At 57.9% G+C, this 24,499-nt stretch overlaps 1 protein-coding gene across 5 annotated transcripts; it reads right to left on the reverse strand.

Moving 5' to 3' along the window:
- Nucleotides 1-14: 14 nt before the first annotated feature.
- Nucleotides 15-23,158, reverse strand: MYH7B (myosin heavy chain 7B). 5 transcript variants are annotated; one of them, XM_060122172.1, is made up of 41 exons: nt 23,005-23,110; nt 21,646-21,752; nt 21,335-21,478; nt 20,675-20,831; nt 20,357-20,384; nt 19,188-19,284; nt 18,768-18,770; nt 16,960-16,980; nt 16,716-16,808; nt 16,518-16,581; nt 15,372-15,470; nt 14,598-14,701; nt 14,346-14,484; nt 13,927-14,045; nt 13,686-13,835; nt 13,333-13,503; nt 12,078-12,257; nt 11,853-11,985; nt 11,696-11,772; nt 11,183-11,270; nt 10,842-10,959; nt 9,011-9,134; nt 8,773-8,909; nt 7,749-8,004; nt 6,676-6,918; nt 5,840-6,016; nt 5,608-5,753; nt 5,189-5,279; nt 4,722-5,111; nt 3,923-4,049; nt 3,717-3,835; nt 3,430-3,626; nt 2,956-3,305; nt 2,708-2,832; nt 2,498-2,613; nt 1,655-2,051; nt 1,455-1,580; nt 1,200-1,370; nt 1,004-1,108; nt 826-921; nt 15-373 (listed from the first exon to the last, which is right to left on the reverse strand). In XM_060122172.1, exons 1-41 carry the CDS (start codon nt 23,093-23,095, stop codon nt 161-163), a joined length of 5,889 nt encoding a protein of 1,962 aa, XP_059978155.1. In that variant the 5' UTR covers nt 23,096-23,110; the 3' UTR covers nt 15-160. The 5 variants fall into 5 exon arrangements, with proteins under 5 accessions (XP_059978155.1, XP_059978156.1, XP_059978152.1 ...); XM_060122173.1 differs by lacking the exon at nt 18,768-18,770 and having other exon boundaries at nt 23,005-23,158; XM_060122169.1 differs by lacking the exons at nt 18,768-18,770; nt 19,188-19,284; nt 20,357-20,384; ... (2 more) ...; nt 21,646-21,752; nt 23,005-23,110 and having other exon boundaries at nt 15-160; nt 236-373; nt 16,716-18,136.
- Nucleotides 23,159-24,499: the final 1,341 nt, after the last annotated feature.

The raw sequence follows: 24,499 nt of genomic DNA on the forward strand, positions 1-24,499 counted from the left end.
GAGAAGGAACCCGGTAGGAGCTGCAGACGTGGCGTTTATTCAGGGTGTAGCAGAGCCTGGGGTGGCGAGGCTCCAGCAGGGATGGAGAGGAGAGGATCAGGGTGGGGCAAACAGCAGGTGTCCCTCTTCAGAGCCCAGGGCTCAGGTGTCACTCCTTGTGCTAAGGGGAGAGGGGTGCTTGGGTGAGCTGCCCCCCACGTGGAGGGCAGGGTGGGTGCCCCACACCACTCCTCACCTTGGGGCCCAGGGCGTCCCGGGTCCGCGCCCGCAGCTTGTTGGCCTGGGTTTCCGCCATGTCCGCCCGCTCCTCCGCGTCGTCCAGCTCGTGCTGGGCCTTGCGATACTTGGCCAAGTTAGTGTTGGCCTGCTGCTCCTGGGGGCACAGGCAGGCCCGCTCACCCTTTGGTCACTGAAAGGGTCAGCACCCCCAGAAGGGGATGGCTTCTCCGGGTCCTCACCTCTGCTCCACTACCACTGCCCGCGGCCCTCCTCCCCCCTTGCCAGTACCCACAGCAGGAAGCGGGGTGGGGGGAGCCACTCCTTCCAGAGGTGCCCGTGTGCCAGACCTGGCTGGAAGGGGAGGCACATGCGGTCCCTTCAGAGACAGAGCTAGGTCTCACGTCTTGCCGGAGCTGTTAGAAACGTGTCTTCTCGCTGGGTAGTGGGGTCACTGTCCCAACCTACACACTAAGCCAACACGGGGGAATCCACGGCCCAGCGATGGAGCAGGCCTGACCGGCTGCTGGCATCCCACCTGGCTGCAGAGCCTGGGCCAGCTGTAGAAGTTGGGTGACCACAGGCATCCTCAGACCCCCGTGCACTCACCGCCTCTTCACACTGACGTTTGTAGCTCTTGACCTTGCTCTGCAGCTTGTCCACCAGGTCCTGCATGCGAGCCAGGTTCTTCCTGTCCTCCTCGGCCTGGGCAGGCAAAGGGGATTCAGGTCTTTCCCGAACCAGGCCAGCTCCAGGGCTGCCCCCCTAGGTGGACCTGGTCACCCACCTGGTACGCGAGCTCCTTGACCCGGCGCTCGTGTTTCCGCACCCCCTTGAGGGCCTCGGCGTGCTGCTTCTGTTCTGCGTCGAGCTCGGCCTCCAGCTCCCGCACCTGCGAGCAGCCAGCCAGTGGGCCTGGTGCCCTCAGCCTGCCCTCGGGTGGCCCACCCTGCAGGGCAAGGGACTGGGAGGGCCGCACACACCTTGGCCTCCAGCTTCTGCACCTGCTTCTTCCCGCCACGGAGAGCGGCTTGTTCTGCCTCCTCAAGCCGGGCCTGCAGCTCCCGCACCGTCTGCTCCAGAGTCTTCTTCATCTGTTCCAGGTGTGCGCTCGTGTCCTGCTCCTTTTGCAGCTCCTCTGCCATCATGGCTGCCTGTGCGGGAGGAGGTGGCGTGGTCGGGGGTCAAAGTCCCTTCGGGCTCTGCTCGGGGCCCCCACGGTCCCGGCCCAGCCTCACGTCGGTGATGGCCTTCTTGGCCTTCTCCTCAGCTTCCCGCCTTTCCTGGGCAGCCTCCTCCGCCTCCCCGCTCAGCTGGGCCAAATCCACCTCTAACTTCTTCTTCTGGCTCAGGAGGCCTGTGTTCTGCGGGGGGGGCAGGGCTTTAGAGTCGGCCTTCAGGCCCCCGCCCCGTGCGTCCCTGTGACCCCCGTCCTCACCTGCGAATGCAGGAGGCTGAGGCGCTCGGTGGCCTCCAGCAGCTCCTGCTCCGCCAGCCGCCGGCTGCGCTCGGCCTGCTCCAGGGCGGCCCGCAGCTCTTCCAGCTCCGCGGCCAGCAGGGCGGCCCGCCGCTCCAGGGCCTGTGCCTGCTCGTGGAGCTCGGCCGCCAGCTGCTGCTCCTCATCCCGCCCCGCCTGCTCCTCCTTGAGTTGGGCCTGCAGCAGCCGCGTGGTGGCCTGTGCCTCCGTGGCCTGGCGGGTGGCGTGGCCCAGCTGCAGCTCCAGGTCGTTGAGATCGCCCTCCATCTTCTTCTTGAGCCGCAGCGCCTCGTTGCGGGCCCGAGTCTCTGCATCCAAGGAGGCCTGCAGGGACTCCACTGCCCGCTGGTGGTTGCGCCTGTAGTTAGGAGGGATGAAAGGAGGGGTCGTGGCCTGCGAGGGACTTGCTTACAGACACGCAGGGAACACTGGAGACGTGAAGCCAGTTGGGGAATAAGTGACTGATCTCTCCCCGATTTCAAGCCCCTTGTGTCTGCCTGCCTGTTGCCCATCAGAGCAATTTCACAGGCAAGAGTGAGGCCCCAGAGCAGACAGACAGGGACTGAACTCTGGCTCTACCCCCACTGTGTAACCTTGGGCAAGTCCTCTGGCCTCTCCGAGGTTCACCTCCAAACTGTGGACGATAGTCCCCACCTGAGAGGGTCGTGGGTATGGGGGCATTAGGTGTCTGTGCCAGTCCCCCGCACAGTGGGGCTCAGCCAACATCACCTGCCCTTCTGCTCTCAGGTGGTTGGGATGGGAGAGGCTGTCGGCCCGGGGAGGAGGGACAGCCCGGCCCCGCACCTCAGGTCAGTGCACTCCTCGTCTTTCTCCACCAGTTTCCGGTCCACCTCAGCCTTGACCTGGGAAAGCTCCAGCTGGGTCCGCAGAGTCTTGGTCTCCTCCAGCTCCAGGGCCCCCTGGGGATACAGAGCAGATAGTATGGTGGTGGGGCCGTGTGTGTTGAGAGGGGAGGCCAGGGAGCAGCGGGTCAGTGTCCACCCCGCCCCTGACCTCGGCCTCCTCCAGTGCAGCCTGGAGCTCGCTCTTCTCCCCTTCCAGTGCCTTCTTGGCTTTCTCCAGCTCCTGGATGCTCTTCCCGCTGAGGCTGACCTGGTCTGTGAGGTCACTGATCTCCTCTGCAGAGTGGACAGGGCACTGAGGGGCCACCCCACGGCTCATGCTCCAACCGCATCACCCTGTGTGACCCTGAGGGACTCCCAGTGACCCCAGAGCGGCTCTGACCCTGGGGTGGGTCGTACCCTGCAGGTTCTTGTTCTCCCGCCTGAGCGTCTCCAGGGCCTCGAGAGCCTCCTCGTGGCTGTGCCTCAGCCGGAAGAGCTCCGTGCCCAGGCTGCGGGCCTCCCTCTGGGCCGCCTCCAGCTCCCGCTGCATCTCCTCCTCCTGCCGCCGCCGCTCCTCCAGCGCCCGCTCCAAGTGCCGCTGCTTCTTGTCCAGCGCCGCGGCCGCCGAGGTCGTCCGCTCCAGCTCCAGGGTCACATCCTCCGACTCTGTCTGCAGCCGCAGCTTGGCCTTCTCCAGCGACGAGCACTTGGCATGAGCGGCCTCTACCCCCGCCTCTGCCTCCTGCAGCCGCAGTGCCAGCTTCTTTCTAGGCCACGGGAGCAGACAGGATCTGGATGCGTAGCTGAGCCCTGCATCTCCCCTCACCCCTGACAGCTCGAGGTGCAGGCGCCGTCCCTGTGTGGTGACGGCCTGGCCCGCAAGGCACTCACTTGGCCTCCTCCAGTTCCTCGGTCCTCCGGATGGCATCTGCCTCGTACTTGCTCCTCCACTGGGCCACCTCGGCGTTGGCCTTGGACAGCAGCCGCTGCAGCTCGGCCTGGGCTTCGGCCTCCTCCTCGTGCTGCTCCCGCAGGAGGTCACAGTCATGCCGCGAAGCCTGCACGGCATGGGCCAGCGTGCTCTTGGCCTGCAGAGAGCCCAGTGACCTCAGCATCGGGCCGGGCCAGTGGCCCTGTGCCCACGCCGCCTGCTCTGTGGCAGCTAATGGCTGGCCCACCTTGCTCTCCTCCTCCAGCTGCCGCCGCAGTTCCTCCAGGCTCTGGGTGGCCAAGGCCTTCCCACGGCTCAGCTGGCTAATCAGAGACTCCTTCTCCTCCAGCAGTCGGCTCAGCTTCCCTGCAGGCCAAGGGGAGAGCCGGCAGGTCAGGTGGGTGAGGGGCAGCACCGAGCCCCCCTGTGGCCCAGCCAAGCCCCCGGCCTCACCACTCTCGGCTTGTAGCCGCCCCTGCTGGGTGCTGGCATCTGCCAGTTGCCGCTGCAGCTCCTCCACCTTGATCTTGGCCTCGCTCAGCTGATCCTCATAGGCCCGGCACAGCTTCTCTGCACTGGCCTGGGATCCGGGGTCAGGGATCAGAAAAGGTTTGTGACTCACAGGGCAGGATCTAGGGCTGCCAGTCAGAGATGGGGACCCGGAGTCGGGAGCTAGCAGGCTAGACACGTGCCCAGGAATCAAAGGGAGAACAGAACCCCACGTTCAGGGTCGGAGATTCTATTGCTGGACTATGGCTTAAGAGATGAGTGTCAGAAGTGAGAGAGGGCTGTACTAGTCCCAAGGCCGGTGGGTCAAGGTGAGGTTAGGATACTAGAGTCTGAAGTCGGCCGGGGACACTGGTCAGAGGTCAGCTGTCAAGCTTAGGTGGTACAAAGGTCAGGGGTCAGGGTTGGGTGCTGGGATTAAGGACAGGAACAGAGTCAGGACAGGCATGAGGTCAGAATTCAGAGGTCAAGGACTGAGAAGTTGGAATTGGATACTGGGTCAAAAATCCCCTGGAGTCAGGGCACAGAGTTTAGGAGGTAGGCTTTGAGGTCAGGACTGGTGTGGGGTTCAGGCTGGGTGTCAGGTGAATGGGTCAGGGGTCCCGATCGGGTGTAGGGCCAGGACTAGTATGGAGTCAGATTGGCAGCGGGTGGTCAGGAGTCAGCTGCTGGAGTCAGAAGGGGTTCAGTCAGGATAGGCTGCTAGAGTCGGGTCAGAGGTCGGGATCAGGAAGGAGGCAGACACCTTGCCACGGGCCAGAGTCTCCACGCTGGCGCCCAGATCGTCCACCTCCATGCGGAGCTCGCTCTTCTCCTTTTCCAGCTTCTGTCGCGCCCGTTGCAGACTGTCCGCCTGCTCGCCCAGCTCGGCCGCGCTCTCCGCCTGCTTGCGCCGCAGCGCAGCCACTGTGGCCTCGTGCCGCAGGGCCGCCTCCTCCAGTTCCCGCCTCAGCCGCCCCAGCTCGGCCTCGTGCTTCCGGCAGCCCTCGCGCTGCCCCGCGGATGCGCCGCCCACCTCCTCCAGCCGCTCGCTCAGCTCCGCCAGCTCCCGGGCTGCTTCTGCCCGCTGCTTCTCCACGCGGGCCCGGGCCGACCGCTCGGCCTCCAGCTCCTCTTCCAGCGCCTCCGCCCGAGACTGGGGATGCGCAGGCGGCAGTGTCACCTCTGAGGGCCTCCGACCCAGGTTTCCGCCCACCCCCGTCCCCCGCACACCTGCAGCTCCTTGATCTTCTTCTGCAGCTGGGCCCCAAGGAGCTGCTCGTCCTCCACTCGAAGGTTCAGCTGACTCAGCTCGGAGTCCTTTCTGGAGGTCACAGGGTAGGCATGAGCCGGCCCAGGGCCTAACTCCCATCCACCTGCCTGGGGCCCCTCCGTACCCGCCCCCAGCACACTCGCTGACTGAGGCACCTCACCCGGAGCAGCCCTAAGTGACCTCATCCCTGTGTTCCCTCTCAAGGCCTGGCCCTAGATCGTGGCCCTTGGTGACCCCCTACACCCTAGGGTTCAACCTCTGCTGTGATGCAGAACCGACTAGAGTCCAGGTGGGTGAGAAGCGGGGTGCAGGTTCAGGAATCCCCCTGTGGCCAGGAGGTCGGGGCTGAGGCCCCCCCCCCCCCCCGCCACACGCCTACTTCTGGAGCTTCTCCTCCAGCTGCTGCTTGTCCTGGGCAGCATCCGTCACCGACTCCTGCATCAGTTTCAGGTCACCCTCGAGCTTGCGTTTGGCCCGCTCCGTGTCCATGCGCAGCTTCTTCTCTTGCTCCAGGGAGCACTCCAGCTGTGGGCAGGACGGGGTGGGTGGGCTCTGCACCGTCCTGGCTGTCCTGGCCCCAGCACACAGCCGCTGCCGTGGCCCCGACTTACGTCTTCCACCTGCTGCTCCAGGCGGGCCTTGGCCTTGGCCAGTGCGCTCACACGGTCCTCCTCAGCCTGCAGGTCGCCCAGGGCCTGCTGGTGGGCCTCCTGCAAGGCCTTCTTCTCCTTTGTCAGCCGGGCCACTGACTCCTCCAGCGCCACCATCTCCTCCATCAGGTTCTTCACCTGTGTAGGGCCAAGGTCACCACGGGGATGCCTCCCCCCACACTCTGGTCTGAGCGGCCGCCACACCATGTCACAGCAACCGTCCCCTTCGAGCCAGGGAACCTTGGGCGAGTCACTTCATTCTGAGCCTCAACTTCTTCACCCTTAAGGGGTGATTATAGCGCCCTCCTCGAGGGATTAATGAGCAAATGCTCACAAAGCCCTGTGCACAGTGTCTGGCCCAGAGTGAGAGATCAACAGACACCAGCTATTTTGGGGATGCACAGGTGTTTAAGCAGCTGTTTCCTAGTCCTGCCTTCCTCGGGGAGCACCTGTGAGAACCCGAGTAAGCGGCTTACCCTGCTGAGGCCCACTTTCCCCTCCTGTATGAGGGAGTCAATACCCCGAGTCTTTGAACCACCTGGGCTCTTGGGAGGGTTCAGTGAGGGAAGGCACCCGGGGGACATGGAGCTGGTGGATGACAATCACTAGCATTTGCTGAGTACCTACTGCGGGCGAGGCCCTGTGGCGAGCGCCAGCACAGGCTAGTTACACGCTGAATCCTCACCCGCCCTAATGAGGGAAGTGCTGCTATTAACAGCAGCATTTGACAGATGAGGAAATTGAGGCCCACAGAGAGGAAGACACCTGCCCAGGGCCACAGCTGGCCCGGCCCACACCTTACTCTCCGTGGCTTGCTTCTCCTTCTCGGCCTTGGCCAGCGTCAGCTCCAGGTCATCAGTGTCCTTCTTGAGCTCTGTGCACTCATCTTCCAGCTTGCGCCGGCGGGCAGCCAGGTCAGCATTCACCTCCTCCTCGTCCTCCAGCCGCTCGCTCAGCTCCTTCACCTTCGCCTCCAGCTGCACCTTGGACTTGATGAGCAAGTGGCAGCGCTCCTCGGCATCCGCCAGGTTTTCCTGCTCCTGGAGGGGGACACGGGGGATGGGGCAGGGTCAAGGCAGCTCAGGGAAACCAGGCCAGGCCCTGGAAAGCAAGTTCATTTGTCTGTGCAGAGGCTGGACACACGCTCAGTTGGGCTCCGGGACCAAGGAATACCGAAGACCTGCTCTTGGCCCTGAAGGCGTTCAAGTGTGGTGGGATAAGGGCTCAGGTAGAGGGATGGACGGGGCAGCAAGAGGGGAACGTTAGACAGGCTGGGGGCAACCCAGAGTAAGGCCCAAACAAGGGCTCTAGCAGAGAAGCCAGCTGCCAGCTCTGCCCACACGGGGCTGAGGTAGGGGGAGAGCCCTGCACGGCCACGGAGGGCTCAGGTTCTCTGCCATCACTGTTTCCTCACTACCTGGCTGTATAACGTCTCCTGCTCTAGCAGGTGAGTTTGTGAGCACAGGCCTGTCTGTTCTCCCACCAATGTATATCCAGGGCTTCCATGGGGCCTGACACTCAAAGTATTTGCTGAAGGAAGGAATGGCTCTGTGGACTTGGGGAGGATCCGGACCCTTGATCTCTACCCTCTGGTTGTTACTGTTACCTGCTGCCTGGGTTCCCGTGGCCCTTAACCAGAGAAGGGAGCATGCGGCTGTCTCGGGGATGGAGAGGAAGGGAGAGTTGGGGCTACACTGTAGCTCTGCAGGAAGCCACGGGGACACAAGGCGTGGGAGCATTAGGACACATGCATAGACTGGGTGGGGATCCGGTTATGGTATTTCCTCGGAGCGGCCTGGGGTTCTCTGAGGGGGCTGGGGGCCGGGGGGCACCAAGTCGCAGAAAGAAACCCTGCTCCTCCCCTACTCACTGCCTGCAGCTGCAGGGCCAGGTCATTCTTCTCCTGGGTGACACTGACGTGCGTCTCCTCCAGCTCCTGGCACTTGGCCTCGGCGGTGGCCAGTGCCCCTCGCAGCCCCCGCAGCTCTGCCCGCAGGGCCGCCAGCTCCGCCTCAGCCTGCGCCGAGCGTAGTAGTGGCTTCATCTTGAAAAAGAGCTTCATCCATGACCAGTTCTTGACGGCGTTGAAGGCGCGGATGTTCCACTGGATGGTGAACAGGGCATCCCTGGGGAGGGGCAGCCACAGGTGGCCAGCAGGTTCAGTGCCCCCCCTTCATAATGACAGCCCCGTTGTTCCCTGAGCACCTACCCTGGGCCGGACACTGCACTGAGCACTTCAGCGTGGGACCTCGTTAACCTTCCCAACAGCCTCTCAAGTAGGTCCTAATCCTCTGCTTTACAGGTGAACTTGAGGGTGAGGCCCAAGGTCACACAGGTCTGCCCCCGGGGTGGGAGCTCAAGAGCCCTGAATGGCCCCTGCAAGTGCCCTGAAGACACCAGGGGCGGTTAAGCCACTGGGCTCTTATATAAGGTCAGACTGCCTGGGCTCACATCCCAGCCTCCCACCTCCCGCCACAAGCCAGCAGGCAGGCTCCCTCTGCTCAGACACCCCCTCTAGTGAACAGACACGATCATGGCACCTACCTCTCAGGACTGTCCTGTACTTTCACCGAGATAACTTCAAATAAAGTATCTTGCCCAGGGCTTGGCACTTAAGAGTCTTGGGAAACACTAGATGCCCTTATTACTACTCCGGGCCACACTCTGGGATGGCCTGGAGTACAGGCAGGTTCTCTTACCCCAACTTCTGAGGTGAGGAAGTGGCAGCTGGGGGCTGCGTGGCACAAACCACAGCCTTGCCCCTTGGGAGGCACGCAGGCAGCCACACGGTGAAATCTGACCCACAGGACGGTGTGACAGGGTTCAGAGAGTCTGGGTTCAGAGGGTTCTGTGGCTGTACCCCCGCCTCACCCCCACCCCCTTCCGACACCCACCTGCCTCCAAGCAGGCGCTGGTACTCGAGGCGCATGAGGCGGCCCCGGCTCCGTGCCTGCAGCAGTGTCAGGACCTTGGCCAGACGCTGGTCACGAAGCTCCTCCAAGACGCCTAGAAGCCCAGCCTTGAAGAACACCTGGGGTGCGGGCGGTAGGTGTAACCCTCAGTCGCCTGCGTGACCCCTGCCGTGTGACTGCCCACATCCGGTCCAGCGCCCTAATTCCCTTGTGCCCTGACCTTGGTATGGCCAAACTGGTACTGGGTGTGGTCGATGTTCAGCGAGGCCAGCAGCTTCTCTGTGGCCTTCCTGCTGTCCATGAAGGTGTCGTCCGGGATGGCACTGGGGTTCAGGATGCGGTACCTGGGGGAGCGGGGAAGGGCTGGAGAGGAGGGTGCTGCGCAGGGAGCCGACGACTGAAGAGGCTGGCCCCTCAGAGGCCGGAGCAGAGGCTCCAGAGGGGCACCCCCTGAACAGGCTGGCGGGGGACGGCCTTGTGACACTGGAGGACTGGGCATCCTCGGCGTTAAAAGCTTGGGTAGCATTTAAATGCATTCAGGAGTTCAGTTCTTTAAGAGCCTGCAGCATTTACAGAAGGCATACGGCACTTTTATAATTTTTTAGTTTATGATTTTTAATGATTTATCATTTTTTTCAGAAGGCCAAAAAAAGTAAAGAAGGCGATGTGGGGGACACACTTGCACATGTGTACAGGGCTGTGTGGGGCAGGCTGTCGTGACCACACTGTGAAGGCAAAACCCTAGAAACACAAAAGGGCCCCTCACTAAGGGACTGATGAACAAAGCACGGGTCACTGGATTAGGGGATATTTTACTGCCGTAACAAAATGGACACTGCTGCATGTGTCATTACCTTTATCCAAAGCCCTAGAATGTACACCACCAAGTTCCATTACACCAACTGTAACGGAAACTATGGACTCTGGGTGATTAGGATGTGTCAGTGTGCGCTCATCAGCTGTAACAAATGTCCCACTCTGGTGGGAGATGCTGATGACGGGGGAGGCTGTGCACGTGTGGGGGCAGGGGCTTATGGGAAATCTCTGTGCCTTCCCCTCAATTTTGCTATGAACCTAAAACTGCTCTAAAAAAAGAAAGTCTTAATTTAAAAAAAAAAAAGATGATGCAGACTTATGTCTATTAATAAGGAACAATCTCCAAGACATAGAGTTACAGGGAAAAACAAAGAGAACATGTGCGTGTGCACCCATGTGTACAATACTCGTATGGACACACAAGTATAACGGTCAGCGTGGATGGCCCCAGTTACTTCTGAAGGGGGAGGGAACTGTGCACGATTGCAGCCTGACAAAAATCAAACCTATAAAGGGAAGGCAGAGGGGCTAACAGCACGGACTGAGCCCTCACTTGGTGACAGCCATTACATAAAGTCTAGTCCATGTGAACCCTCATTCAACTCCCAAATCTACCTCCAGCTCTGCCTGCCCCCCGACCCTTGAGCTCCAGACTAACAAATCCCATCTCCCCCTCAGCTTTCCTATCTGCTGGAGACATTTCTTTTTTTTCCGGCCATGCTGTGTGGCTTGTGGGATTTTAGTTCCCCGACTAAGGATCGAACGCCCAGGCGCTCAGCAGTGAGAGCGCGGAGTCCGAACCACTGGACGGCCAGGGAATTCCCTGCTTGGAGACATTTCAAAGTTGACATGTTCAAAGTAGAGCTCAATCCACTCTCCTCCTACTTCCTCACAAAATTTTAAAAATCCTATCTTGGTTTCTCAGTAAATCTACCACCAACTCCCCAGTTGCTCAGGCCAAATAACCAGAAGTCACCCTTGTCTTTTCTTTTTCTTTCTTATTCCACATCCAATTCATCAGTAGCAAGGCCTGTTGGCTGCACCTCCAGTATTTACCCTGAGCCTGTTCACTTCTCCCCCAGCCCACCGCCCACCCCCAGGTCTCAGCCATCAGCATCTCCCACTGGGATACCTTCTGGCCCCCTCCCCAGTCCCCCTGCATCCTCCTCGGTGCCCTTCCGCCCCCTCAGGCTGGAGCTGAGGAGGAGCCAGGGCTGGGGCAGGGAGACACCCACCGTTGCCGGAAGTCAGTGTAAAGCAGCCTATTGGGGAATCCTTGTCGGCAGATCCGGATCCCCTCCAGAACCCCATTGCAACGCAGCTGGTGTAGCACCAAGAAGGCATCCATGATCCCTGGACATGGTGGGGGTTAAAGGAAAAGATTAGAGGTCAATGGACACAACTTCATGCCCCAGAAAAGACGAGGAGTTCAGGCACAGGGCTCACTTTGAGGCTGAGCAGGCCCTGCGGAGGGGGCAAGACCCAGCTTCCAGTCTGCCCTGTGCCTCCCTCCAATGTGCCCCCATGCCACCAACCAATGTGCCCCCATGCCACCAACCCACCCTGGGGTGACTACCTGGGGTCTTGTTCTCATTGGGGACAATGCAACGGACAAAGTGGGGCTGTGTGGCCCGCAGGTTGGTCATCAGCTTGTTGAGGTTCTCCTGGGGGTGAGGAGAGGGGAGAAAGCACAAGAGGGCAGAGAAGCAGAATTGGAAACCGCAGTGGATGAGCCCCTTAAGGACTGCGCAGTAGGTGCCTAAGCGTGTCTCTGCAGTGCTGCCCTTTCACTCTGCTCCTTGTGACCCTTTGCCCTCTTCTGTTTGACTGGGTCCCCGTTACCATCACCAAAGTCTTCACTCCCCCACCCAATCCCCGTGGCTCCGGCCCCATCCCCCGCAAACCCTGCCCAGGCAGCATGGGGACGGGAAGCAGCACAGACTTGCTGTGATGTTCACGTGGAGAGGAATTAAACATCACTGCAAGTCTTAACGGCCGCCCGCCCAGGGTGCAGGGGACAGAGCAGGGAGCCGGGACGGGGTGGAGGCGGCAGGGTGAGGGCCTGCACGAGGCCTAGACTGGGCCTCACCTTGTGTAGCTGGGACACCGTCTGGAATGATGCTGCCTTCCTACGCTTCTCTTTCACCCCAGACTTGGGGGGCTCGGCTAGAAGAGACATGGGACCAGTCACTCCAAGGGACATCCCCCTGTGAGTCCCCTACAGAATCTCATCCCTCTGTACTCACTAGAGCAGGAGCCAGCATAGTTCTCGTAGAGAGTAGCCAAGAGCTTGTTCTGCGACTTTTGGAAGATGGGGACCACCGTCTCATTCAGTGGATCCTTGTTTTTTTCCAGCCAGCCCACAATGCTGTAAGGCACCTGCCAGAGACCAGACGGGGGCTGAACTGAGGTGGGGGAACCCGGAGGAGGGAGGAGAGAGGTCAAGAGCTGGGGTTTCAACAGGCACCTACCACGCCCGCGTAGTGGACCACCTCAAAGTGGGCCTGGTATTTGCGCTTCTTGTCAGGCCGTGGCTGCTGGAAATTGGACGACTTCCCCGCGTGGTTGTCATAGAGCTTGGCCTGGAAGCTGGCATCTGAGGCCTTGGGGAACATACACTCCTCCTCCAGAAGGGACAGGATGCCCAGTGGCTGGAGACAGGGGCTCCATCAAGCCAGCCCATCCAGGCTGGGCTGGATCCCCACTTCCTGGAGCCCCTCCCTCTGGGAGCTTTCCCAGACCCTCCAACCTCAGCCATCTGCCCTGAGGGACGAAGAACTGACCTGCACCCAGGAGCCCTGTCTTCTAAGAAAGAAAGTTTGTGGTTTGGCTTCCAAGCCCCTTCTGCCCAACTTGCAGCTCTGAGTTGTTCTCTTTACTTATAAGAAGTGCGCAAACTCAAACCGGCATCCGTGGTCTCACACTCTCACACGTGGTACAGTCAAAAAAGGCAGTTGAGTTCAAATTCTGGCTTCCTCACTTAGTAGCTATGGGGCCCTTAGACCTCTCTAAGCCTCAATTTCCTAACCTGCAAAATGGGGAAATGAATACTTTCATTGCTGTTATAACAGCAAAAGCTGTCAACCACCTAAATGTCCACTAGTAGGAGATTACAGAAATGCATGAAAATCATCTGCTGCGTGAACTACTGTGCCTTCTTCAACAAAGCACCATGCTCAAAATACACTCCCAGAGAAAAGGTAGGACGAGAAATGCGTCTGTGTTCATAAGAGAAAAGAGATGCCCAGGATAAAGGACTGGGAGGAAACAGGTTGTGGTAGGATTGGGGGACACGTCTTTTCTCCTTTATTTCTGATTTTTCAATTTTTCTTTGATTTTTCTTTCTTTCTAGTCTTTGTACAATAGGGAAATGTATGTAATGTTTTATAGACAAATAAACAAACGCATCCTACCTTGCCCTGTAGTTCCGGACAGTTTTGAGGGTCCAAAGAAACTGTGGCTGCAACAGTGCTGGGTTGCACGCTCACACACACACACTGCTCACCAACACACAATCACACTCAATCTCCAATACACCTAGTCACACACATGCACACATTTCCATTCATACACACGTTACACACACATGTGCACAGCCACGCTCATACATGCACACACACATGCAGGCTTGCACACGCTCGCTCACACACAAGTGCGCATTCATTTCTGCTCACCCACTGCTCCCATGCCTTCCCTTCCTTGCAGTGACCTGGCCCCGGGCCTCACCTTCTCGATGAGGTCAATGCAGGGCTGCAGGTCCAGGCCGAAGTCGATGAAGACCCAGTCGATGCCCTCCCGCTTGTACTCCTCCTGCTCGAGCACAAACATGTGCTGGTTGAAGAACTGCTGCAGCTTCTCGTTGGTGAAGTTGATACACAGCTGTTCAAAGCTGTTAAACTATAGTGGGAGGCGCCCGGCTCAGCAGACCTCCTTGTAGATGGGGACAAGGAGACCCACAGAGAACAGGGGTGTGCGGGAGCTCACCCCGCCTCCAGGCAGACACCCAGGGCTCCTGTCCCCACCCCCATGGTCCTCCACCCCAGAGAGAACAGAGCCTGGGGGTGTGGGCCTGCCATCACCTCAAAGATCTCAAAACCGGCGATGTCCAGGACGCCGATGAAGAACTGACGGGGCAACTTGGTGTCCAGTGTCTGGTTGATCCGTGACACCAGCCACCGGAACAGCCGGTCATAGGTGGCCTTGGCCAGAGCCCCCACGGCAAACACCACCTGGAGGCGCGGGGAGGCTGCTCTGGGACCTGGCAAGGAGGGGACCCTGCCCCAGCTGTCCCCAGCTGGGCCCCCCCTGCCAGCCGCTCACCTGCTCCACGCTCTGACCCTTGGTCACATACTCGTTCCCCACACGCACTCGGGGGTGCAGAAGGCCTTTGAGGAGGTCTCCACTGCTGACCCCCATCAGGTAGGCAGCCTTGTCAGCACCTGGCAGGGCACATGGGTGAGATGAGGGGGAGGAGGCCAAGAACACGGGTACGTGGGAGCTCCACCGGCCTCCACTTAGGGTTATGAGAGGGAGGTTGGAAGAGGTTAAGTTCAGGGTCAGCAAACTGTACAGCTCAGGACGGTGAGGGTCTGGAATTGAGAAGTCACGGTTTACAATCAGGGCCAGGTTAAGACTGAGGTCAAAGGCTGTGAACAGGCTTAGGGTTAATGGTCATGGACTGGATGCTGGGATCAGGGTCAAGAGGATGACCAGGTCAGGCCAGGGTCAGGGCCCCTCACTCTCGGTGCCGTCGGCCTCGGCCTGCTCGTCCCGCTGCTTCTGCTTGAATTTCATGTTGCCGAAGTGCAGGAGGGCCCCCACGACCTTGTAGCAGGCACACTTCTCATCCACGCTGAAGCCCAGGATGTCCATGGCATGCTGGGGGTGGGGTGTGGAAGGCTCAGAGAAGTCTGGGCTCCTCCAGGGTTCAGCCGAGTGAAGGGCACTGGACCTGCTCCCCCAGGTTTCCTCCCCTCCCACCACACACATACGTCAGTGGCCATGAGCTCCTCCCCGTCATTCATGTGGTCCACAGTGATGACGCCCTGGCTGCAGAAGTGGTAGTCATAGGGGTTCATAGACAGAAGCAGCATGTCTGGGGGGTACACGGGGCGGAGAAGGACAGGTCGGCTGTGTTCACCCAGCTCTCCTCCGTCTCCCCATCCCAGCGTGGTGGATCCTGGGAGCCAGCCCGGCAGGAGAGTGTAGGGCCCTCCCGAGACTTTGTAGCTTGAGTTTGTCTCCTCGACTCCCACACCCATGGCTTCTCTTTCTTTACAGTTCTGAGAAATGAGCCTCGGTCCCTACGTCTCACTCATCTTTTGACCATTCCGCAAGCCACCCCTATGGCCCAGACCCTGTGCTGGGTGCTGCGGCCCAGCGAGGACCAGATTCTGCCCTTGAGTGGCTTGCAAGAGAGGGGAGCTGGGCCTAGACAGAGCCATTGCTCCCCACTGGTGCTAGGTGGGGCCTCTAGTGTCAGGACAGCAGGAGAGACAACCTTGCCAGGGCAATGGTGCTAAGGGGCCCATTTCCTAGCATGAGGAGGAGAGGGCTCAGCAAGAACTGGAAGTCCCAGGAAGGGGGTGGGTGGATAGAAGGGGCTCTGGGTCTCCAGGAAAGAAGGGATGTCACAGACCCCAGAACAGTGGGGGAACAGGTAGCCCAGGGCCTGCTCTGACGGGGGCCGGAACAGGGCTGGGCAGCCCAACTGCCACCCAGACCTGTGGGCTCTGATTCCAACCCCATCTGCTGCTGGCCCTCACCCTGCAGCTCTGGCTTCTTCCCCGAGAGGATCTGGTAGTAGACGTGGTAGCCTCGCTCTCCAGGCAGCTGGAAGATCACCCTTGACTTCTCCAGGAGATCTGGGGAAAAGGGAGGTGCTGGCCTAGTTTCCCGAGTGGGTCACCCCACTATGGCTGAGGGGCAGGGAGGAGGTGTCAGCAAGGGGCCGGGGTGTGTGTAGAGGTGCCGTGTCTGCACACATGCCAGCATGTGCTGAAGGGTGTCTCTCCATCAGCACACGTGTCACGGTGTGGGAATGCATATGTTTGTACGTCTGTGTGTCTCTGTGTGTGGGTGTATTAACGTAGCTGTCTGTGTATGGGTCTTGATTTGTCTATTCTTTCATCTGTGCTTTCATTCCACCATCCACAGACCACACTCCTTTCCTCCAGAGCACTGCTGGTGTGTCAGTGTGTCCACCGAGCAGAGCCTCTGTGTGTTTGTGCATGGGTCGGTCGGGGCATGAATTATGACGTTCCCGCCTCTCACCACCTGCCCATGCTTATCCATCAGCATCTGGCCATGCACCCCAAGATGGGGAGCAGTCAGCGTGGGGGCCCCTCTATGCATGCAGCCTGGGTACCTGGTGTCTATGCAGCAGGTCTGGGTCAGGTGGGCAATGACCCCAGAGAGGCATTGGGGGAGGCTTCCAGGAAGAATGGGGACTCGAGGTGTAGAGATGAGGCCACGGCAGGAGGGGCACAGGCCTGCCCTATCGAGCACCAGAGAAAAGACTGGGATGGTGGGTGAGGGGAAGGGCCCAGTCACAAGGAGCCTGACTGGCCAAATAAAGATTTGGGTCTCCATCTTAAGGCGATGGGATCTGGAAAAGGTTTTTAAGCAGGAATGCAATGTGGTCAGATTAGTCTCTAAGAAAAGATCACTCTGGCTGAAAGGAGATCCAGCAGAAGAATGGAGAATGGAAGACTACATGGGGGCTGGGGGAATGTTCCAGGTGAGAGGTGAGGTGGCCTGAGCTGGGCTGTAGCCAGGGGATGAAGAGAAACGACTGGGACAGGTGGGAGCCCCAAGGACTTGATGACAGACCTCAGTCTGTCTGAGCGGAAAGACTCAGGCCTGGGCCTGTTTCCCCATCCTCACCCTCCCCCACCCTCTCCTAGACTCACAGCTGTCAATATCCGCGGATGCCAGCTTCCCAGAGGGACCAAAATGAATGCGGATGAACTTGCCCTGTGGGCAGAAAAGCAACCTCAGTTGGGTGCCCAGCCAGCGCTGCCCTATTTGTCCAAGGCTCCCACCACCTTGTGTCTCCCCACGACAGACCGGGCTCCACCCACACCCGGCTCTCCCACTGCAGCACTCACGAAGCGGGACGAGTTGTCGTTCCGCAGGGTCTTGGCATTGCCAAAAGCCTCCATGGCAGGGTTAGCCTCAATGATTTGATCCTCGAGGGTGCCCTGGTGGTGGCAGGCCAAGGGCTCTGTCAGCCCGTGGTCCCGGGGTCTCGGCCCAGCCCAGACAACCTCTGGTTGGGAAGGGGAGGGGAGGGGGGGGTCCCCAGGACCTCATAATTGTTGCCTGCCCCACTCACACCAGCCCCATACCTACCCTGGTCTTCGTGGCCAGAAACTGCCGGGAGGAGAAGGAAGACAAGTTAGAGGCTGTGAGGTGTCACCAGGCGGGAGCGGGCAGTGGGTGGCTAGCGGGACAGTGAACGTTAGTCACCCAAATGTGTACCCCCCACCCCGACCCCTCATGCCTGACCCTCCAGGGACTGTTAGAAGGAGAAATGCTAGAAAGTAGAGCAAACATGGCCCTAGTCAGGGGCTGCGTCAGGGGCTTGAGGCAGCCCCCCCAAGCCCTGTCTCTGGCCTCCTCCATATCACTTCATTTCCCATGCCCCAGGAAGCGACCCTGCCCCAAGCCCTAGAGGTTCCTGACTACAGTCTACTCCCCTTTAGAGCCCAGCTCAAATGCCCCTTCCTCTAGGAAGGCTTCCCTGATGCTCTGAGGCTGGAAGAGACGTCTTCCTGCCCAAACCTCCTGACCCCTCCCCTCCCTCTATGACTTCCCATCTTCACACTACTCCTCTGTACTGTGATGAGGTGCATTTTCATCGTACAGTTGTACACCGACTATTATTCAAAATAGTGCACCCTGTCGGTGCACATTATTAGCCCTAATTTGCAAATGAGGAAACTAAGACTCAGAGCAAGAAAGTGATCTGCTCCAGATGGCACAGTAAGTCAGGGGCAGAGCAGACACTGAGCCCAGGCATCCTGCTTTCCACGATGCCCGAAGCCACCCATATGTCTCATCTAGAGGGACTTACTGAATGGAGGGGATCCTCCCCCCGTTGCTCTCCTAGCCTCATCCTTGTCTTCCCTCCTTTTCCCTTTCTTTCTCTTCCCTACTCTGGATCCCAGCAGCCTGGGAAAAAAGGGAGAAAAAGGAAGGAATAGATTTTGGAGTGACAGGTGCCATGCCACCTGTCCCACGCCAGGGGACTGTGGTTATTCACTCACCTCCAGGGAGCCTAAGACTTAAAAATCCTCCTGAGGTATTGCTGGGGAGACAGAGGCAGGAGAGAACCGGCAGGAGCCCCTCCCCTGAGCTCCACCCCACACATTCATATCCAGGGCTTTTGAACAGGGCTGTCTTTGGAGATGTGGTCAATTTGGGGGCCAAGGGGAGGGAGGTTGATAAGGCTCTTAAGCGCCAGCACCCATGGCCCCTGCGGGGGGGCAGCCTTTCTCTCTACCTCCCCTGCCTGACAGCTCCCCCCAACCCCAACTCCACAATGCAGGGCTCCTTTCTGCCCAGGTGCCCCCTACCCCCGCCCCTCCCAGCTGCATCCCTGCCAGCTCCCTGCCCTCCATTCCTGTTCCTGGACCAATACCCGACTTTCTGTAGCATCCTCAGAGACACTTTGGGAGTTGGGAAAATGGGGTGGGGGGGAGGGAGGAAAGAGTACCAAAAAGTCAACAGCAAAAACAAAACAACCACCACCACACCAAAAAAACAAAACTGAAATAAAAAGAAAACACAAGAAAATCAACGGGGAAAATAGGAAGAGGCAAAAAGAAAAAAACTTTAAATGGAAAGAAGAAAGAAAAATGTCCCAGAACAAATGCAAGGCTCAACAGGACCAGGAGTAGGGGCTGTGCAGGAGGAGGCCTTGGGTTTCTGGAAAGAAAAGGCAACCCATTTTGGGGTAGGGGAGCACACACAGAGCTCTGAACAGCTGGCCCTGGCGCTAGGAATGAAAGTTGTACCTCGAAAACAAAAACAAAACAAAAAATTGGTTCCCCCATTGTTTCAGAAAATTTCAAAAACCATAAAGAAATCATGGGGTGCAAAACTGCCCCTTAACCTTGGCTGTTGGGAATGCCAGGTGCCCTTGTCTCTGGCTGAACCTGCTTGTTTGATTAACAGCAGGTAACTGTATCTTTGGTGCATGAAAACTAAGAAAACAATTACTTCTTGGTAAAAGCAGCCTACCTGGTAAACTCTTTCAAAATATGAAGGTCATGATGAAAGGGAAAAAATACATAAAATGCTTAGGAATAGCAATGTGGTCCCACCCGCTGTGTTCCAGATGGGAACAGTGAGGCAAGCCTGGGACCACGTCATACAATGTGACAGAGAATGGCCACAGCCTCGCTGGTCGAGCCTTGCTCAGGCCAGAGTCTGCCACCAGGGTGGGAGGCTCAGGCAGGGCTGGAGGCTCTGGGGAGTCAACTTTTTAAAAGGAAAAAAAGAAGAAAAAAAAAAGGAGAAGAAAGAAAAGAAAAACAGAAGCAGCAGGGAGCAGCGCCCGCGTGGGCGAGTCTTACGGCCTTCTTGCCCAGCCCGTCTCCCAGGGCAGCGACGATGGCAAAGTACTGAATGACCCGCTTGGTGTTAACCGTCTTACCGGCCCCCGACTCTCCCCTTGGACGACACAAACATGAGTCACCAATGTCCATCTGACTACTCTAATTCCTCCCATCCCCCAACGCCCTACCCCTCAAGCAGGGCCCCTCTGCCCTCCCCACACCCAGCTCCCAACTCAGGACCCACACCCCAACTCAAAACTCCTGAGATAAATTAGCCCTCAGAATTGTTTACAAAACAAGTGAACATAGACCATCCCAGTGAGATGAGAAAACACATTATGATGCCACTGTTTACTGAACACTAACTTACTGCCAGACACTGGGCCAAGTGCTTTACCTATATTGGCTCATTTAAGCCTCAGAAACCTGTAAGGCAGGCACCATTATCATCCGCTTTTGATAGATAAAGAAATGCGGCTCAGAGAAGTTATGTAGCTGTTTCTGCTGTGTGCCAGGTACAGACATTAACTCACTGACTCCTATAGCTCTGTGTGGTAGGTAAGTAGGATTGTTCTGTCTTTTCTGATGAGACTCAGAGGCCCAAGCACACCAGCAGGAAGTGGACCCGTGAGAACTTGAATACAGGTCTTTCTGGTTTCAAAGGTCTTGATCTTCACCAGCAGGCTGCACACACACACACACACACACACACACACACACACACACACACACACACACGAACGATGTCCATATTGGCTTGGCTGGATATAAACTTGGTATGTAAGAATTCTACCACTTACCAGTGAAAGCAAACAAAGGATTAGAAATAAGATTCAGAAATATGGAGACGGTAAGAAGGAGGAAAGGGGTCTCCCCACTCCCCTTGAGCAAGAATCAGAACTCCCAAAAGATCAAGGTGGGAGAAGATTCCAGGCCCTAGGGACAGAGGGTATCAGGGCTGGTGATCAGTCTGGTACCCCCTTCCTGCCCACCACCCATAACACATCTGCCCAGAATAGGGGGCAAAGAAAATGCTCTAATTTAGTTTCACCTGGGACACTGACTCCAGGCGGTAAAACCCCTGCCCTAAGCACTTTGTATTCAACCTTGGGAAATGATTTTAGTTCCACTCTCTTCCTGCCAGATGGCCAGCATTTCCCACCCCATCCCCAGAGCCCCACACTCACGTGATCAGCATGGACTGGTTCTCTCGGTCTGGAAGAAAGGGGAGGAGATAGACAAGTTAGCCAAAGTGAGGGACCAGCCACAGGTGGAACACCTTGGGTATCCTTGGCGCTGGGGAAGCCCCTCCACCACCCAGGGCCAGAAACGGCAAGGACCAGGTGGGACCTTCAGACTTCAGTCCAGCTCCCACTTAGAGAGACAGAAGGATATGCTAGAGTGTCCAGCAGCATCAAAAGGAGGGCAGTGCAAGTGGAGGGAAAGGGGTCCTGGAGCCGGGGGAGGGGCCTCGGGTGGGGGAGAGGAGTCAAGGCGGCCCTTACTGCGCAGCATGTCATTGTAGGCGTTATCTGCCATCGCATATATGTGGGGCGGGGCCTCCGAGCGGCGCTTTCCCTTGTAAGCGGCTACCACAGAGGCTGTATAGATCGGGAGCCATTTGTAGGGGTTGATGGTGACACAGAAGAGGCCCGAGTATGTCTGAGGAGAGAGTGTATAGATAGGTTGTTGGAGGCCAAGTTCCCATCCCCAGGCTCTAGCCCTCGCAAAACTGTGACCCTTGCAAAATCCCCCAAGGAGCTGCTTAAGGTGCGATGCCACACCCTTTGTGGCCGCCCTAGCCCCGCCCTAGCCCTTACTCCTGCCCACAGCCCGTGGCCCCTTCACAGCCCCATTGCCCAGCCTCTGTGCTGCTGCAGCTCCGCCCCTACACTGTCGTAGCCAAACCTCCAGCCCTACCTCTAGCCCCGCCCCAGCCAGTGGCCCCGCCTCCACAGGCCCATGACATCACCCTACCCTGCCTCTAGCCCTGCTCCCCAACTGCACACAGCCCCGCCCCCCACTGCACACAGCCCCGCCCCTTCTCCCGTTCTGTCCCCACCAAGCTGTGCCTCTTGCCCTAGCCCCGCCCCTGCTACTATGGCCCCGCCCCCACCACACACAGCCCCATCCCACCCGTGGCCCCTCCCCGGCCCACAGCTCACATAGATCATCCAGCGAGCGTAACGCTGGCGCAGGTTGTGCAGTACGGCTGCCTCGTTGAGGTGCGTCATCATGGCCATGTCCTCCAGCAAGTCGAAGCGGGGCGGGTTCATGGGCTGCAGTTCAGCTTCACGAACCGTCAGCACCTGCCAGGAAGGTCGTATAGTGGGGTGACAGGTGGGCAGGAACAAACTGACCTCAGCCTCTCACTCCTGTACGCTCCCAGACACCCCTTCATCATCCAGAGCACACTGGCCAGGAGCTACACCCGGGAAGGCAGAGGAGCTAATTCCGGGAAAAGGGGGAGCCAAACCTTCTGGTCTTTGGTCTCCACGTTGACTCTGCCCCCAGTAGCCTCGGATTTGACCTCAGCCTCCACGTAAGCATCCTGTTCATCAGGTACCCAGACCCGCTTCTTCCCTGAGTTTTGGGGAGAGCATGGGGGTTTTGAGAAAGGCTGACGCACATCCAGGGGTTGGGGACCCGGCTGGGGTTCCCAGATCGTGTCTACACAGCTGTGCCCCTCCTAGGAGCCCCTCTGTCAGGATGCAGGAGTACCCAGAAAAAATCCTTCCAGACACAGACTCCCGGAAAGGCAGAGCTGGGAGGGTCCCTAGAGATCTCCTCAAAGGATCCCCTGACTGAGGTTACAGTCCCTCACAGCCCTGGATTACACACTTGGATTCAGATTCCTGCTTCTGTTGTATTTGCCCTGTGACCTCAGGAAAATCCCTCATTCTCTATGGGCCTGTCCCTCAAAGGTAACATTATGGGCATGTCCTTAGTTCCCATAGGGAGCAGCCCTCAATATCAGGCACTTAATGCTCAGTGGGTTCTGCCTCCCCCATTTCACTGAAGACTCAAACCCAGGGCTTGTAAGTCTGTCTTATGCTCCTTCCTGCCTGGTGAGCTGGCCCCAGAGCTACAGGGAGCCCATATTTCATGGCAGTTAAAGGCACAGACTCAGGTGTCCTGCCACTTACTAGTCAAGTGCCTTAGTCAGGACCAGCTCCATAACTTGCAGGCCCCAGTGTTAAAATGCAGATCCTCTTGTTAAGAAATTATTTACAGTTTCAAGATGGTGATAACAGAGTGTTAAATCGAGCATGAGGCCCCTCTGTGGCTGCAGAGGTTGCACACCCACGAAGCTGGCCCTGGCCCTGGTCTCCATCTCCCCAGGTTGTTGAGATGATGCATGGAAAGTCATCTGCTCTGGGCCTGGCACACAATAAGCACTTGATACACATTGCCTATTGTTATTATTGTCCTATGAGCAAACTGGGTCATAAATAGTAGCCTTTATTCCTGTCCCTGATAAACAGAGGCTTTGGCTCTATGGAAAGCACTAAAAATAACTCCAGCATAGGTTTTATGGACATGTGGAAGCAGCCTGCACACATACCAATCACTCTCATCTCAGAAGCTTCAGGCTTCAGCCACAGACGGCAGCTCCAGGAGGTGGGTGATACTGTCCCATTTTACAGAGGAGCAAACCGAGGCTTGCTCACAGACATACAGTGATGTACACAGGCTCCCTGGGATTTTATCCTCAGGGCTAAAGCTTTCAGGCCAGAGTGCTCCTTCAGACCCGAGCTGAGTGCCCCCCTCCCCACTCCTGGTCTGAGTCCATAAGGGCTTCTCTGTAGCTGTGCCCCACTCTGCCCTCACTTACCATCCCACAGGACAGTGTGCACCTTCATCTGCTCCTGGTAGCCCTGGCGGAGGTAGCGGGCAGACTCCCCAAGTTCACTCACATCCATCATGGTAGTGGCACTGAGAGGTGGAGGATGAGATCTTAGAGGTTCAAGGCAGTCCAAGGCAGCAGGCACTGGAAGATGGCAGTGACAGGGGAACTGAGGGACCAGGGGCCCCAAACTGGGGCATGATCGAAAAACCCACAAGACCTAATAGTAGGTGATTCCGTGGGGCTCCCCACTTCAGCCTCCCTGGTGAGGCAACACACACACACACACACACACACACACACACACACACACACACACACACACTCTCTCTCTCTCTCTCCCTCTCCCTCTCTCTCTCTCTCTCTCTCTCTCTCTAACACCAGAGTATCCTCTCCCACAGAAATGGAGAGACTTGTGCCAGCCCATAGGCACCCTCACCCATCAGCCTGTCTGCCCTCCCTTGGGCTCCAACTCCAGCCCTGATCACCCACCTCAGCACCACGGTGAGGGCTGGGAGCTGGGCTACCCCTTTTATTGCCACCGTCAAGGTCAGCGGAGGAGAGCTATGTCAGCAATCTCCACGTGTCACAGCCCCCCCTGCCTGGCCACAGGACACAAAAGGCAAATTCCCTTTTATCTCCACCAGCACGGCCCCTGGGCTATTTTTACCTCCCATTGTCAGGGGATCACAAAGGCAGATAGAGACACTCACTCCACTCAGAGGTTGAGATTCAGACCGACAGGGGCAGGGACAAGGCAGGGAGAGATTTGGGAAGACTGAGGTGCTGGGAGAGAGAAACTGAGTCACAGGGAGTCTGATACACCCAGAAAAAGGTCCACACCCCCAAAAGTGGAGAGCAAGGAGACTCAGGGAGGGCGACCACAAAATGTACTCTGGGACTATTTGGTCCAACCCTCTTTACACATCCAGAGAAACTGAGGCCCAGGGAAAGGAAAGCGCTAGCCAAACCTCACAGATAAACAGTGGCAGAGACCGACTCAAAAAGAGAAGCAGAGACACTAAGGCACCCCGCTCCAAGCACCTGGATGCTGTCTCTTCCCCACTTCCCCTCACCTCTATCCCTAGTTCTCTGAGGTCCCCTGAGGAAATTACACAGGAAGAAAACCAGACCTAGGACCATAGGCATAAAGGAATAATTTAGCTGAAGAGGAAGCAAATTGAGGAAATTTAGACCAATCAGGAGCCCCCTTCATAATGACATTTAAGATTCACAGGAAGCCAAGTTCCCACTCTTAGCCCCCTCCTGCACCCTACTCACATCAGGGGTTTGGGGTGCTGACACTCAGTCTGCCTTCAGAATGTGTCAGGGCACTTCCAGGCTCTCCTTTTCTGTCACCCCATTCAGGCCCTGGTGACGCCACAGAATCTTGGAGTCAGAATATCAAAGGATCCTGGAACCTTCAACACTGGACACAAAGAGGTCCAGAGCCAGGATTCCAGCCAGACATTAGCCTGAGCTC

The sequence above is a fragment of the Lagenorhynchus albirostris genome, chromosome 15, assembly GCF_949774975.1.
Source record: "Lagenorhynchus albirostris chromosome 15, mLagAlb1.1, whole genome shotgun sequence".
In the NCBI taxonomy this organism is placed as follows: Eukaryota; Metazoa; Chordata; class Mammalia; order Artiodactyla; family Delphinidae; genus Lagenorhynchus; species Lagenorhynchus albirostris.